Here is a 14,759-nt window from a genome sequence, read left to right as displayed (position 1 = left end):
TATTAAAAATAGGCTTCTCTAGATTGGACTCTTGCATAGGATAGGAGAATATAGAGTTCAAGATCACCATTGGCTACACATGAGACAAAATCTTTGGGTAACAGACAGATATTGTAAATAACAAAGCAAATCAGAAAAGGCATCAACAAACATCTGCAAAAGGGAAGTGAGCAGGGAGCCCACTCCAGCCCTAGATTTCCAAGGTGTGCCATTATTTATGAGAGAGCCACAGCAAGAACATACTGGAGCTCCCCTGTCATCACCAGTCGGGACTGGGTTGTGTGGTGCTCCAAAGACTGGGTGAGGACTTGGGGCATGCACATACACACAAACACACAATACACAAACAAAGCTACAAGTAAAATATTTATTTATATAGGGTTTTATTAAGTTTATTAATTTTCCAGACATTATATAGGAAGGAAAATGTAAGAAAATTAGGTCAGAATTTCTTATGTAAGGAAAATTCTAAAAAGAACAGTGCAGGAAAGAAAAGAGAAGAGAAAAGAAAAGCAAGCAAGCAAGCAAGCAAGCAAGCAATTATCCATGAAGAGTTGTAAAAAAATTTTCTAGAAATCAAGGCAGGACCTACAGATTACTAATAAGCTAAAAAGTACCCACTCCAGAGCAGTCACGACTCATAAAATGCCTGGAATAAAGAATAAAGATCTCTCTCTAATGTGGCAGATAGAATTTAGCTCTTTGTCTTCTATCTTTCTTGCCTTTATCCTTTAAACACAGGGATACTGCTTTCAGTTAAATCACTATTGCCATTTTCATTATTGGAGACTGTGTAAGTATTATTTATAGCTGGACCTCTCCCTTTTCTTTAGAAAAGGAAGAAATAGTCAGTGAGAAGCCATGTCTCTAAAGACGCAGGTGGAAAGGAACAGAGTAACTCCAACCACCAACCTCCACATGTGCATACACAGGCATGTACTCGGGCACACACAGAAAGGACAGAGTTAGTGTCAGGATGGAGTTAGTGTCAGTACTACATCTTAAAAAGTGCCATGACTTGAAAATTACTAGAAAAACTCTTCCACCCTACAATCCTGAGGTGAGCCAAACCACTGAGTCACATCAGTAAGAGTAAAAGAAGACAGACTCAGATTCTCTAGTCCCTTTCTTGTAATGCTTCTAGAGAATGTTTTACCAGGTAAGGGTCGAATCTAAGGAGGATGACATCAGACACACACACACACACACACACACACACACACACACACACACGAACTAGAAAGGGTGAAGTGAAGAGACTTTTGAGAATGACAGTGACAGAGAATCTTTGGGCTGGCAGCTGTACAGGCAGCCCTAAAGGGTAACCAGTCAAGTTCAAAGTTCTGGAGGAGAGACAGGGCTCCAGAGATTATCTGATATGTGCTAGTCTGTAAAAGAGTTGGACACATGTTAATGATAGATGTACACAGGCAGCAGTAAGTGAAAATGCTCCCAGCAATTAGAGTGTATGTGTAAGGGGGGTGGGAGTCATACAGAAAGGGAGAGGCCCAGCTATAAATAATACTTACATAGTTCCCAATAATGAATTAATTAATAATGAATTAGCAATACTAATTTAATGAAATGGTAGTATCCCTGGGTTTAAAGGAGAAAGAAGACAAAGAACTAAATTCTATCTGCCACAATACAAAGTTAAAAGATACTACCCCAAATTGAAAACTGATGTAGAAACAGAAATATCTTATTTTAAAAATAGGAAAGAAAATGGGCTGGTAAGTGGTTTAGTGGTGAAAAGTCCGTGCTATGCAATCTTAAAAACCCACATTAAAAAAGAAGAAGAAGAAGATAGATGTGATGGCATGCGTCTGTAGTCTCAACATACAGGGAAATGGAAGACAGAAGCAGGAGCATCTCCCAGAAGTCTAGCTGCCAGCAAGTCTGGAGTACATAGCATTGCTGACAGACTGCCTCAATAAGGTGGAAGAGTGGGTCAGCAAGATGGCTCAGTGGGCAAAGGTAGCTGCTAACCAAAGACACAAGCCCAAGAGAAAACCAACTTCAAAAGTTTTCCTCTGAACACATGCATGCATGTGCTCATACTCACACATACACGACAATAACAGATACAAGAGATCAAATTCCTAAAGAAACATCTAAAGAATTAAACAGTAGTTCAATCCCCAGTACTAAACACACACACACACACACACACACACACACACACACACACATACACACACACACAGTCAGTAAGAGAAGCATGTGTATGTGTGTATATATGCATGTGGATGTCTGAGGAGGACATGAGGACATCTGGTGTTTTCCTCTAACACCTGTGTTATTTTTTGAGAGTCTCTCAATGAACCTGGAGCTTACCAATTTACCCACAAGTTACAGGGATCTGCCTATCTTCCATTTGTCCAGCACTGGAGTTAGAAACATCTAGCTTTTTATATAGGTCCAAATGCCTCAACAGTAAGTACTGTACCAGTTGTACCTTCTCCATAATCCTTCGCTTTTGTTTTGAGACAGTCTCATGTACCCCAGGGTGGCCCAAACTCAGTATATAGCAGAAGGTGGCCTTGAATTTCTAGTTCTGGTACCTCTACCTCCAAAGTGCTGGGATTACAGGCATGTACTACCATCTCTGGTTTTAAGTAGTACTGGAGATAGAATCCAAGGCTTTATTTATACATGCTAGATAAATACTATTATCAACAGAGCTATAATCCCAGCCTCTACTTGTTTAAAGTATTAAATTGTTGTAAAAACTACTGGGGAGATGTCTCACTGGGTAAAGTACTTGCCATGAAAAAGATGAGGACCTGCACAGGAATGCCCAGAACTGGTGTAAAATTGAGCAGAAGAGTAAATGTAACTCAAAGAGAATCCCAAGAAGCTTGGGGTGTACCCTACATAGCTTCAAACAATAAGGAGGTCTTGTCTTAAATAAAGTGACTGGCAATGACTAATGGGTCACTTGCACTGTGACATTCTTATACCAACACCCACCCCTCCACACCACTACCTGTACTCAAACATGAACATACACACACACACACACACACACACACACACACACACACACACACAGTTTTTCATTGGTTATAACACACATAATATAAATATATTAATCAATTATACATATGCATTCAATGTATAGTATGCTTAATATATTACATAAAATATACTATAAAGATCAGAAGTTAAACAAAAACTTTTCTCATCAAACACCAATTATTTGTATACTAAATTTAACACTCAAGATATTTTAAAAAAAACATATTGTCTAGACGCTTAACATAATTCCAAAATGATCATGACTGCTTTCAAAGAACACAACTTTGAAGAAAGTCAGTAATTTGAAAGTATGTCTTTTAGTATGTTTGCAATATTAAAAGTGTTCTTCAGTACTTAGGGTCAGGTATCAAGAACTGTTTAGAAAACTTCAAACCCTCAGACCACAATGAGTAATAGTGAACCAGCTGGTAGAGCAGCAGCTGAAAGGGTGGCAATCAAATGACTACTTAGAGTCACTGTGACAGACTGCCTTACTACGCTCAAACCCAGTCAGACTCCTGTCTGAGGATCAGCTCTCACAGCCTCTGAGAAAGACACAGAGAATGTAGAGTGGATCTAGACTCTGGGCAGGCACCAAGGTAGACACAGAGGCTGCCACATGAATGGAAACTAGGGTTCCCTAGAGTAGACACAGAAGTAGAGATGCAGTCTGTCTCCCACAGGCTCCCCTACAGGACCATCTGACAAAACTGGAGCACCTCTGTACATGATAAAAGACCTAAAACTCACAGGGAAGAAGTTACACGTGACAAACTTTCAGAGTGCTGCTTGTCCACAGTACTGACAATTACCAAAGGAGAATATCTATGGCTTCTTTGTTAATCTTGGTGAGACACAGTCAAAAGAACAAGAATTTCTCCACTTCTCCTATGCCTTTAACATGGTACCCATATGGATGTTCTTCTGAATAAACTAGTATCTTGATTTAAGATTCAGCAACTACACAAAGGAGACAATCTAGACCATGTCTGTGTATAAACATACACTAAAGAGGGCTGGGAAACAGCTAAGAGTACTTACTACTTTTCCAGAGGACCCAAGTTCAATTCCCAGCACCTGTACCATATGGCTCACAACCACCTATAATTCCAGCTCCATGAGGCTCTAACACCTCTGGCCTCTGCAGGCCTTGCACTAATGTATACACACACCACCACTGCACATACATGCATTTAAAATAATAATAATTAAAAATAAATTCAAATATATAATTTGTATATGTTTACATATATTTATATATCAGATATCATTTATTTATACATATTTAATACATATTCAATTTATTTTACATAAAATATGCTTATACAATAACATTAATTACTTAATTTAATATATAAGCTTATATACTATATGTAATACTTATATATATTTACAAAGATACAATTTATATATAAATTATATATATGTGCGCATGTGTGTATAAAAGAAACCCTCTCAAAGTTACCTTGTGTTCATAGAGCCACTGAAAAATCAGGCTAATCCCTGGCCTTGTCCAGCATTCTGCAATTTACATTCAAAGTCTAAGAACCTTCAAGACTGTCTATGTACAAGACACACTGCTGCTATTCTAGAGTTGGCCTCAAGTGTCTTAAATTGTTCCTTCTTTGTATATTCCTCCAGAAATAAAGAACAATCCAAAATTAGTTATTTGATTTGCCATTTCCTTGGCTCGGAATTAACTGTCAATTACCCACAAACCAAAAAGCCACAGTTTTCTGTCTTTACCTTCAGTGCTGAGGAGGACATGGGGGCCACTCCCATAACTAAGGCTTTTGATCTTTTTTCCACACAAAGCTTCTAGTTTCTTGGGTACCAGAGTGCTCTGGTTATCTCCAGTTCCTAGACAGTTACTATAGTTCAGTCCAAACACGAAGACCTAGAAAAAAAATACCTTTGCTTACATCATCTGACTTGAAATCACAGCTCCTTTGCCCCGTGCTCAGAAAATAAGATGTACTCAAGTCTAATTTGATAGCCCAGGTGGCAAGAAAAGACTAATAAAGATACAAAGAAATCTGCAGTGCCTGCAGATAACACTCAGACTCTACAATGTTAGTCTACACTACAGAGCAGAAGGCACTGAAATATGAAACTGGAAAACACATCAAGGTACTCTTTCTGAATTTCAGATTCTCTTCATCCCAAACCTATTCTCAGTCTTCAAACTATTGGATTTCAAGTCCAACCCCTCAGTAGGCTCCCAAACTTGTTTCTGGTCTTACCTCATCATTGTCAGTGACATAGATTGCCTCGTTGGCTGAGGTACCAAAGACACATGCTTTCCTGATAGATCCAGTTTCCTGGGGTGAGAGCAGAGTGAAGATTGGCCACTTTCCTACATCCACCATGACTGTGGCTTTGGATGATTCCTATACATAAGCTAACATCTCTGCTGCAAGAAATGAAAAATAATTCCAGAAAAAAATTAATAGCCACTAAGCTAAATTTAACAGGAGATTTTAAATTATCAATAAAAGCCATCAAAAGATAATTCCAGAAAAATCAACCTACCATTAGTGAAATGGGCCACTCACTTCCCCAATGTGTCAAATTCTTTAGTAACCTTCAAAACCAGAGCGTTTCCTGAAATGAGAGCACAATATACTAGAAACAGGTGTTCTTCTTGCCAAATACTAGCAGACTTACCTGTTATAAACATGCACATGCTAGTGTCCAACAGAAAAGCTGGCTACCTATATGGTCTCTCCTAGGGATATTTCACTCAGGGATTCAGAAAAACATTATACTCCTAAACTAGTACTCTGGAAGTAAGAGGCAGGTGGGTCTGTGAGCTTGAGATCAGCCTGCTCTATATAGTGAGTTCCAATACAGCTAGAGCTACATAACACAGATCCTGTCTCAAACAGACAGACATTACAATCCTAATTTTGTCTGTCAGTTCTTTGGAGCAGGAGAACATTAGAAAAGTCAGAAGCATTATTTCCACCTCCACACTCACTGTGCCCAAACCCCAGGGCACTGAAAAACGTGTCCCTTATGGAAGGCCCTACCACACTGAGGCAATGCTTTATGACAAGAATGTGGTATGCCCCAGAAAGCTAAGAGTAGGAGAAGCTGCAAGAGGAAGTGAATGAAACTGTCTCCAGACACATAGATGTCACCTCGCATTTACAAAGAGGAGGCTGTTTACTCCAATATGGGTAACGACTGTGGACTTTAGGCCAGGTTCAGTTAGCTTAAAATGGCGCCCTACGGGAAGGCGATATGTACAAACACAAACTCTTAACAACTGTTCATGGAGGTTTATGCAAAGAATACTAGGTGAGGCTCCAATTTCTATAATGTTGGGAAGAAGTAGAATTCCAGGGGTCTGCTCAAACACAAAATCCTATCATGCTGGTGAATTTCCATTCTGGCTCTCAGCTCTGGAAACAGAACAAAACTAGGCTTTCCTAGTGAGGATCCAAAGTACTGACATTGCCACTAACTCTCCCTTTGCTCTTTGAAATCAGCCAGGAAAGGCAGTTCTTTCTGTAACCTCTGCCTTACTTAACACACACACTATGAGAATGTTATGGGGCTTTACCACACCAGCCAAGGCCTCGTTCCTACCACCCAGAGACTGCTCCCAACTGGACCAAGGATTTGATTAGCCCTAAACATCATCTCACACATTCAATGAGGAGTGAACACCATAAAGCTTCACTAGAGGTGTCTGTCTTGTCACTGCAATCGGACACCTCTACTGATTCTTAAGCATTCTTAAGGTTATGGGTAGGGCAAAAAACATACGATAAAACCATTTCAAATGGTACAAAGAATATTGGAAAGTTATGTCTCTCCCTACACTAAATCACTATTATTAGTGGTTTGTAATTCCTTCCAGGGGTAGTAAATACCTGTATATGTGTGTGTGTGTGTGTGTGTGTGTGTGTGTGTGTGTGTGTGAGAGAGAGAGAGAGAGAGAGAGAGAGAGAGAGAGAGAGAGAGAAAGATCTGCATGCGCGTGTCTAGTACAAATGTGTTTTAGAACAAAACACAAAAGGAAGCTTTGTCTACTTCTTTGTAGTGGAAATTGCTCCTGCTTAGCAGCAGGAGAGCTACAGCACTCCAACAGTTCTAAAGTAGCCCATTTCACTAACACAGCGGTGCCTCTTACTAGAGACATTTAAGTAACTTGCAGCTTTATTCTGGAACACTGAAAGTACTGCTTACATATCTGAAAATGCTAAACAAATGTCCTATTTTATACATAAATTTCTAAAAATGAAATTGCTGGGCTCAGTTCTAATAACTATTTTACCATTGACAACAATTTCAAACTGTCCTTTATAACTCACTGTAAACGTAGAGCAGGTCTGTTTACCCTTCATTTATAAGTAGGATCAGAGGACCTCAAAAGGCAGTGACAGAGAGCAGAGGGGAGAAGAGAAAGGAGGAAGCAAAAAGAAGAAATGTTCTCCAAATGTCAAGTCTGCACCTCTTACAGAATAGATGTGGCAGAAGCCAATTTACGGTGTAAATTGCTGCTAACCAGGTTGCCGTTTGAAGAAAATTCAGAAGCATCTTTTCCTTTTACAATATAATCCATACAGAATTAGTTTTTATCATTCAAATTTTTGTAATATAGAATTCATTGAAAACATAAGATTCAAGACCAGCAAAATTGGCCAATGACTGGTCAAAACTGGTCATCTTTTGCAAAGCCCGAGGACCTGAACTTAATTCACAAGACCCAAATGGTAGAAAGACAGAACCAACTTCCAGAAACTGTCCTATGCCATCCAAACCATAGTACATTCACATCAACATACAACAGTCACACAAAATAAATAAAAATGTATTTTAAAAAGATTTAAGTGTAAGATTCATAGGCTGAGGACTGTAGTTCAGTTGACACAGTGCTTCCTTACCATGCACAAGTCCTAAGCTCAGTCCCTGTGACACCTACACTATAGAAATGGAGGCAGAATCATACATTTGAAGTCATCCTCACCTATGCAATGATTTTGAGACCAGCCTGGGATAGATACCACACACACACACACACACACACACACACACACACACACACAGAGAGAGAGAGAGAGAGAGAGAGAGAGAGAGAGAGAGAGAGAGATTCAAAACACAAAATGATATTACTATGCAAAACCATACAACTTTCAATGGTACAATTACTCTGACAGGTAACTCTGCCCTCAGGGTTTGGCAATGTCCTTCAAGATCAAGCTCACCTTCTAAATGAGGGTTAACTTTATGAGCTGAGTTTGAATGTGGCTAAATTAGTGAAGCTTTATTTTACAAGGCATTTATACAAAGGGCGGTAATTTAAAAGTCAATGTAAGAACCTGCTCAGACATCTCCACAGGTACAGCCCATCACACAAGAAAAAGTACCGCCTTGGCATAGCAGCAGGGACACAGTGTCGAGAGTGAGTCCTGTGCTTTAGGCTCACATTTACTTTCAGCCAGTCAGTGTGGTATGCTTTTATCCTTCCTGAGCCTTGACTTTTCAAAAATCTGTTCCAGCTCTAAAACAATGCAATACATATTCAACATGTAAAGAAGTGGATTCTTGAGTACATGAAAGTTAGTGTTAACACTGGACAGTCGGGAAGAAGGCCTGGCTAACAATATCATTGTGTATCATGTAAAGAACAGTATTAGTTAGGCTGGTCTAAACAAGAAACACATACAGATTTGCTATCAGCATGGGTTTTTGCATATGTAATCATATAATTATAAATATATTAATTTATTAATCATTGAGGTATGTGGTTAAGTAAGCATACACACACACACACACACACACACACACACACACACACAGGCTTACATCCATGCATGTGCATGTGGAGACCAGAGGTCAAGCTCAGGTACTTATTTTCTTAGACTTTCTCTCACCGAACTTGGAACTCACTGACTGGTGAGACTGGAGCAAGCCTGCAGGATCCATCTGTTCCCACATCCCAGCAACAGGATCCCTGACCAAGAGGATCACGTTCCACTCTATGAAATGCTTTCTCACCAACAGAATGAACGCAGTCAACCTGAATCATCATTTTTTGTTATGTGTTTGGTTTTTGGAGATAATAAACAAAGGAAAGAACAGAGGAATGACCAGCAGAGGTAGAAGTTAGAACACCTTTCACCCACTAGGTTCTCAGCCACTAAGACCAGACCTTGCATCCTCTCTGCCCATTAGCATTGCAGATCAATAACCCGCTCTCCAGCATGGCTTTTCCTAGCTATGGTGCCATCTCTCAGAAAGCCTGTGGCACACAGAGGAAAGATTATTTCATACCCACAAAGGTAAATTCAGGGAATACAAATGCAGACCTTCCAAATTTAGAACTGAGAGCTGAAGGATCTTTGAATGAATCTTCTGAGACTTCTTAAGAGCCTGTTTATTTTACTTTCTCCTAGGAATCAAGACTAAGGTGAGACAGAGAAAATTTAATTTTGTTGACTTGGCAAAATAACATTCTTTAATGTGTTTACAGAGTTTAAAAAAAAAACAGGAAATCGAGATCAATAGTACAAGAAAGTTTGCTTTTGATGAAATAATAGTCTCAATATTATAAAATATTAAGAATTTACAGTTGACCTATAAGTCTATGTCTTTAATAGACCTCATGGCTCCTCTCCCAGACTAACCAGAATGTATTTGGAACAAAGGGGATGATGTCACTAACAGGATTTTCTCCCTCTGAACAGCTCTTTTGCTGACCTGAAAGGAAAAGAGAATACAGAAAGCAACTCTTCAAAGTTGGACAGTACCAAAATTCTAACCAGTCTGCTGTGGTCTGGGGAGGAGGCAGGAGACTGGAGCAATCTCGAGCATGAACTAGCTAGGTGGTGAGCGCACAGGGTTCCAGAAGCTGACATCCCCAGCATCTGCTCCTCTGCAGTGTCAGATACACAGGACTTCTACATTTCAAATTGTGTTTAACGAGCCACTTGAAGATCTCTATACCAATGCCTTTTATAAACTGGAAGGGATCTGATTTTAGTCACTGGTTTAAGAAGTGGAGCTGCCTTACAGCTCAGCTTTTTGTAGTGCATGAGCTACTGATGACGATTAAGATGCCTCACACACACATAAAACCAACACAAAATAATAATGTGAACCAAATTAATAGTGTAGCTAACTAATCCCTCTGCAATTATCATAGATACCAATAATGCTAGGGACACCACACCGTAAAGAGCAATACAATCACGGCTTCTGCCTTCTGAAGGTCAAAAGGCCTGACAGGGATTCTGATCCCAAGTGGAAACCTTAAATGCAAAAAACATACTGGACTAAGCAAATGATGGGAGACAGGACGCAAGTACACACTCCATGTGACAGAATCATACTCATGTGCTAAGTCTATAAAATAATGACAACTATATGAAAACTATTTATTATAGAAAAGCTGTCATGTGGAATTCTAGAGATCAAATGCTCAGGGGTCTAGTAATAATAACATATAAGCATTTCCTTAATAAGAACCATCATACTCTTTCCAGAGCAAGCATCTTTAACTTTCTTCCTTTTATAACAGCCTTCTCCATACTGGGATGATGGGACTGTGCTACCCTGTCCAGCTCTAAGAGCCCATTTGTGCATAAAAGACTTAAGGATATATTCATCTTCTCTATTTTTTAGTTCACTGTATCTGTATTCTAGGAAAACTTTCAAATAAAGGGGTTCTAGGGTTTAGGACAAACCTTCTGGAGTACAACTTTGCAGCTGTCATCCATCTATGTTACAACAAAAGATCAAGAAATCCTTTGGCTTACTGTAGAGCCAAGTGCTACCTGTAGCAACTCCTCCCATACCTACTCTGGTGGGCTTTTGGATACTGAGATGCTAACCCTCCCAATTAGTACGATTTGCAGGTCCAGACAAGTCTCTAAGACAGATCAGGCTCAGATCTTTTAGACTAGGAACACACTTCACAGCTTCTTCACTCAGTGTTGGAAGGGCTACAAATACAACACCGTTTCAAACATTTGCTGAGACGCTAATTCTATCACTGTCCCAACTGCTACTACAACTTACAGAACTGGAAAAAGAAAAGGAATAGCATGCCCTGAATTGGGACAAGACTTAAGTCTGTGAACTCCGAATTCTGTTTTCATCAGACACAGTTAAGGCCACCTGTACAGAGGTCACTAAATATCAGCCTCCCAGTTTCATTTGCAGAGAGCATGACCACTGCCCCAGAATTTCCCAACCCCGCCATGTCAAGTTCATCATTTATTTAAGATGAGAATGGAAGGTCCTATAGCTGTCCTTCTCCAAGAGCCAGAAATTACTTGACTTGAAATACAACCTACAGTAATGGCCCCTGGGAGCATTTCTTCAGTCCTGTCACCCAAGGGGCTGCTTTTATTTCACTGTCCAGAAGTTTCTGGCAATTTTACAACAGAGACTCTGACAGTTCATTGTTGTTAAGAGATGATATTGAAATCATGTGCTCTGGTTGGGAAACAAACCACCCAAGTGGCTGTAGGATTAGCAGGAGAGAACACATCCTGTGATGTGGACTATGACAAAGGATACTTCTCTTTAATTCCAGCACCCAGGAGACAAGAGGCAGGAGGATCTGTATGAGTTCAAGGCAAGTCTGGTCTATATAGCCAGTTCCAGGTTGGCCAAGGCTACACAATGAGACCTTGTCCTAAAAACCAACCAACCAACAAACAAACAAATCAAAACAAAAAAGGTAAGACAGAGCCCAGAAGTTAAAACACCATCGTCTAGATTCTACACTCTAGAGGTACATCCTGATCTCAGAATTCTCTCCTCCAGGAAAGAGGTCTGAAGTGGAACAGGAAGCTGCTCAGAGTACTCCCAAAAAAAGCTAACCTTTTGTTTGTCTATTTCTGAAGTGAAAAACACATTAGAAATGACAGTTTGCTTAAGATTCCTTCTCCCATATGCATTTATGGACCATCTAACATCTTTTGAAAACAAGGATTTAAACTATAAGCATGATGCTACCTTCATTAAAGGACAAACTACACAGGGAGAACACAGCACATTCATCATTCAGATAAAATCACAAAATGCTAACTTAAAACCAGTAACATAATGACATCAGTAATAACCAAAGACACAGAAGAAAGTAAGTTTTATATTTAGTCAGTCTTTACTTTAATTCAGTATATTTCTTTGTGATATACCACCAAAGCATGCTACTAGACATGTTGACAACAATTTTGTGCTCAGGGTTTCAACCTTGGGACTCTCTGTCCCCACATATTTTTCTCTTATATCAGAAAGTTATTCTAGCTAACAGCTTGAAATGTTCATGTTTCAAATTACAGACTTTCCTAATCTAGTACATGCGTATGATAAAGTGTATCTACTACCCTCCAAATACAAAAGTAGCCTAGCTATTTGAACTGCTATTCACTACCTAAATTCTAGAATCAAGCAGATTTGGGGAGTAGCTTTCTCTTACAATCTTAAATCGTACTGAACTCTGGAATTCCTCAAATTTCCAATGTAAATAGAACTTATACCCTAAAATACAAAATGTTTTCTCTAGGTAGTAAAATTACAGATTATGTACATTCTTCTTTATATTTATTTATATTTTTTAAAGTTTTCTCCATTCTTGTAAATGTTTTGTTTGTTATCAAGACAGGGTTTCTCTGTGTAGTCCTGACTGGCCTGGCACTCACTCTGTAGACTTCTTATAAACCATATATTGTGGCCTAGATATGATTGACAACCTTAAATTTTGAGTCCATATTGTGAGCCAAATACACAGTGGATAATTATTAACTGACATGTTAAGAAATCTTTTCTAGTTAAAGTCCAGCAGTTTTCATCACAGTCCTGGATACATATAAAGTAATGTTTTACGATTTTAACTATAGATTCTAGAAAGAAAGAAAATGTATCTCAATGTCTTGTCTGGCCTCTAGACTTATGAAAGACCCAATCTTTGTTTCTTATGCTTCTTTTAAGAACCAGATACAGAAAGAGCCATTCAAACGAATGACTCTCAGATAAAGATCCCAGACTTCTTAGCTCCTGGAACAGACAGGCACTCAATTTAAAACCTTAGAAAGCAAATTTTAAGCTACAAGCTTAATAGCTTTGGTTTTCTGTATATTTTCTGAGATTCGTGGAACTTAACCCTTTGGATCATAAGACTTAAAAATCACAGAAGAAACACTTCCAAGATTAACGCATCACTTCCTCTTCAATAGGCACAAAGAGGGGAAAGAAAAAAAACCGCCCAGAAGTACTAGCAAAGTCACTGGTGTTCACACAATGGAGTAAAACCCAAGCCACCAATGAAGAGAACCTAAATACTGCTGTGATTTAAACTGAAGTCAGAATTTAAAAGACACTCTCAACTCCAGTCAGGGTCCAAGCATCATCTTTATGTCTGCCCGCAATTCTTGTTTTTTGATGCTACTCCCGCTACAGCGCACGCCAGTCTCAGAAATTCCGATTTTTTTTTCCCCACCAGGAGCTTTAATCCTCGTAGTAACAGGGCAAAGGCAAGGAAGACTACGAATGTTCTTAAAAGCCAGATTCATTGTCTTATAAAACTGCAACCCTCCGCTTCTGCGCTCTGCGGCAGTCAGCTTCCCACCGCTAACCTGCGTGCTTGCTGTTCCTCTCCGGTAGGGCGGGCAGCGCGGCTCCTCAGAGGCAGGCCGCGGGCAACGCCATTTACTCAGCTCGCCGCACACCTGGGTGAAGTTCCCGCAAGACAGAAACTGGGGGTGCAGAGTGCGCGTCGCCGGAGAGTCGGGAACGCGCCTGGTGCGCACGGCCCTCGGGAGGGAGCGGACCCCGCAGCGGCCGAGTAAGGCCCCGCCCGGCTGCCCCGCTCGGCCTCTCGGCCGCACCTCCGCCCTGCAGCGCTCTACCTGTCAGGCCCCCAGGCCAGGCCCTGACTCCTCGGCGCGGTCGCCAAAGCCGGCTCCTCCCACAAAGCCCGGGTGCGAGCGCCGGCGCCACTGGTCACGTGGGCGGGTCGAGTCACGTGGCACCGGCGCGGCGCGCGCCCTCCGTTTGCTCAGGCTCCCGCTCCTGTTTTGTTGTAGGCCGGGCCGCAGGCACAGCGTAGGGTCGCGTGGGTCTACTGAGAGAACCGGAAGGCGAAGGCGTCCCAGGATGGCGGCGGAGCTTGGTCTTCCTCCCGCTCCGCCCACTCCAAGCTGCTGTTTATCAGGATACGTGTCTCCTTTCCCGGTTGGAGGAAGGCCTGGACACCTAAGTCAATTGGGCAGAGGCAAGGATCCTGAAGTCTGCCTCAGAGCTTTTCTTGTGCTAAGCGGGTAAACTGAGGTCCCGCCGGAAGGGAGCGGCTGCTTTGTGCATCAGGAGTCTATCAGAAGAACACTTATCAGTTGTAAAGTCCCCTAACGCCCTAGGCTCTCCCATTTGGCACTAGAGACCAAAGTCTATACTTCTTGTCACCCAACATTCAAGCAATCTTATTCAGATTCACCTTTCCCTTTTGAGGTTCCAGTGGTAAATACAAATCTCCTTTGTTTTCTGTTTACCACTAAGTAGATGCGGTCCTTACTGTCAGCAGATATTTTCCCCAACCACAACATTGCTTTCCCCCTATAGGGAATTCTTGTTTCTCTTGAGTACTTTTGGTGGATTACATTTTTTTCCCCTTAAATTGCTGTAGGCTTCTCTGGATTTGTTCATTCTTTTGCTTTGATCTCAAATGTTCAGAATCACCATCTCCTTTCTTGAAGAAAAACAGAAGGAGACAGAGGTTAAAA

The 14,759-nt window shown here is 40.7% G+C and overlaps 1 protein-coding gene across 1 annotated transcript in view; it reads right to left on the bottom strand.

Moving 5' to 3' along the window:
- Positions 1-13,781, bottom strand: part of Rcbtb1 (RCC1 and BTB domain containing protein 1) — a 35,521-nt gene extending 21,740 nt beyond the window's left edge. Inside the window, exons 1-4 of the mRNA XM_028787210.1 lie at positions 13,617-13,781; positions 5,554-5,625; positions 5,265-5,434; positions 4,768-4,918 (exon numbers count right to left, since the gene is read on the bottom strand). Coding sequence (XP_028643043.1) covers positions 4,768-4,918; positions 5,265-5,390 — 277 coding nt within the window. The 5' untranslated portion in view covers positions 5,391-5,434; positions 5,554-5,625; positions 13,617-13,781. The remainder of the gene's footprint in view (positions 1-4,767; positions 4,919-5,264; positions 5,435-5,553; positions 5,626-13,616) is intronic.
- Positions 13,782-14,759: the final 978 nt, after the last annotated feature.

Source organism: Grammomys surdaster, unplaced genomic scaffold, assembly GCF_004785775.1.
Source record: "Grammomys surdaster isolate TR1022 unplaced genomic scaffold, NIH_TR_1.0 125617, whole genome shotgun sequence".
Lineage (NCBI taxonomy): Eukaryota > Metazoa > Chordata > Mammalia > Rodentia > Muridae > Grammomys > Grammomys surdaster.
Note: the sequence above shows the minus strand (reverse complement) of the source record. Positions and strands in the feature narration are given on the sequence as shown.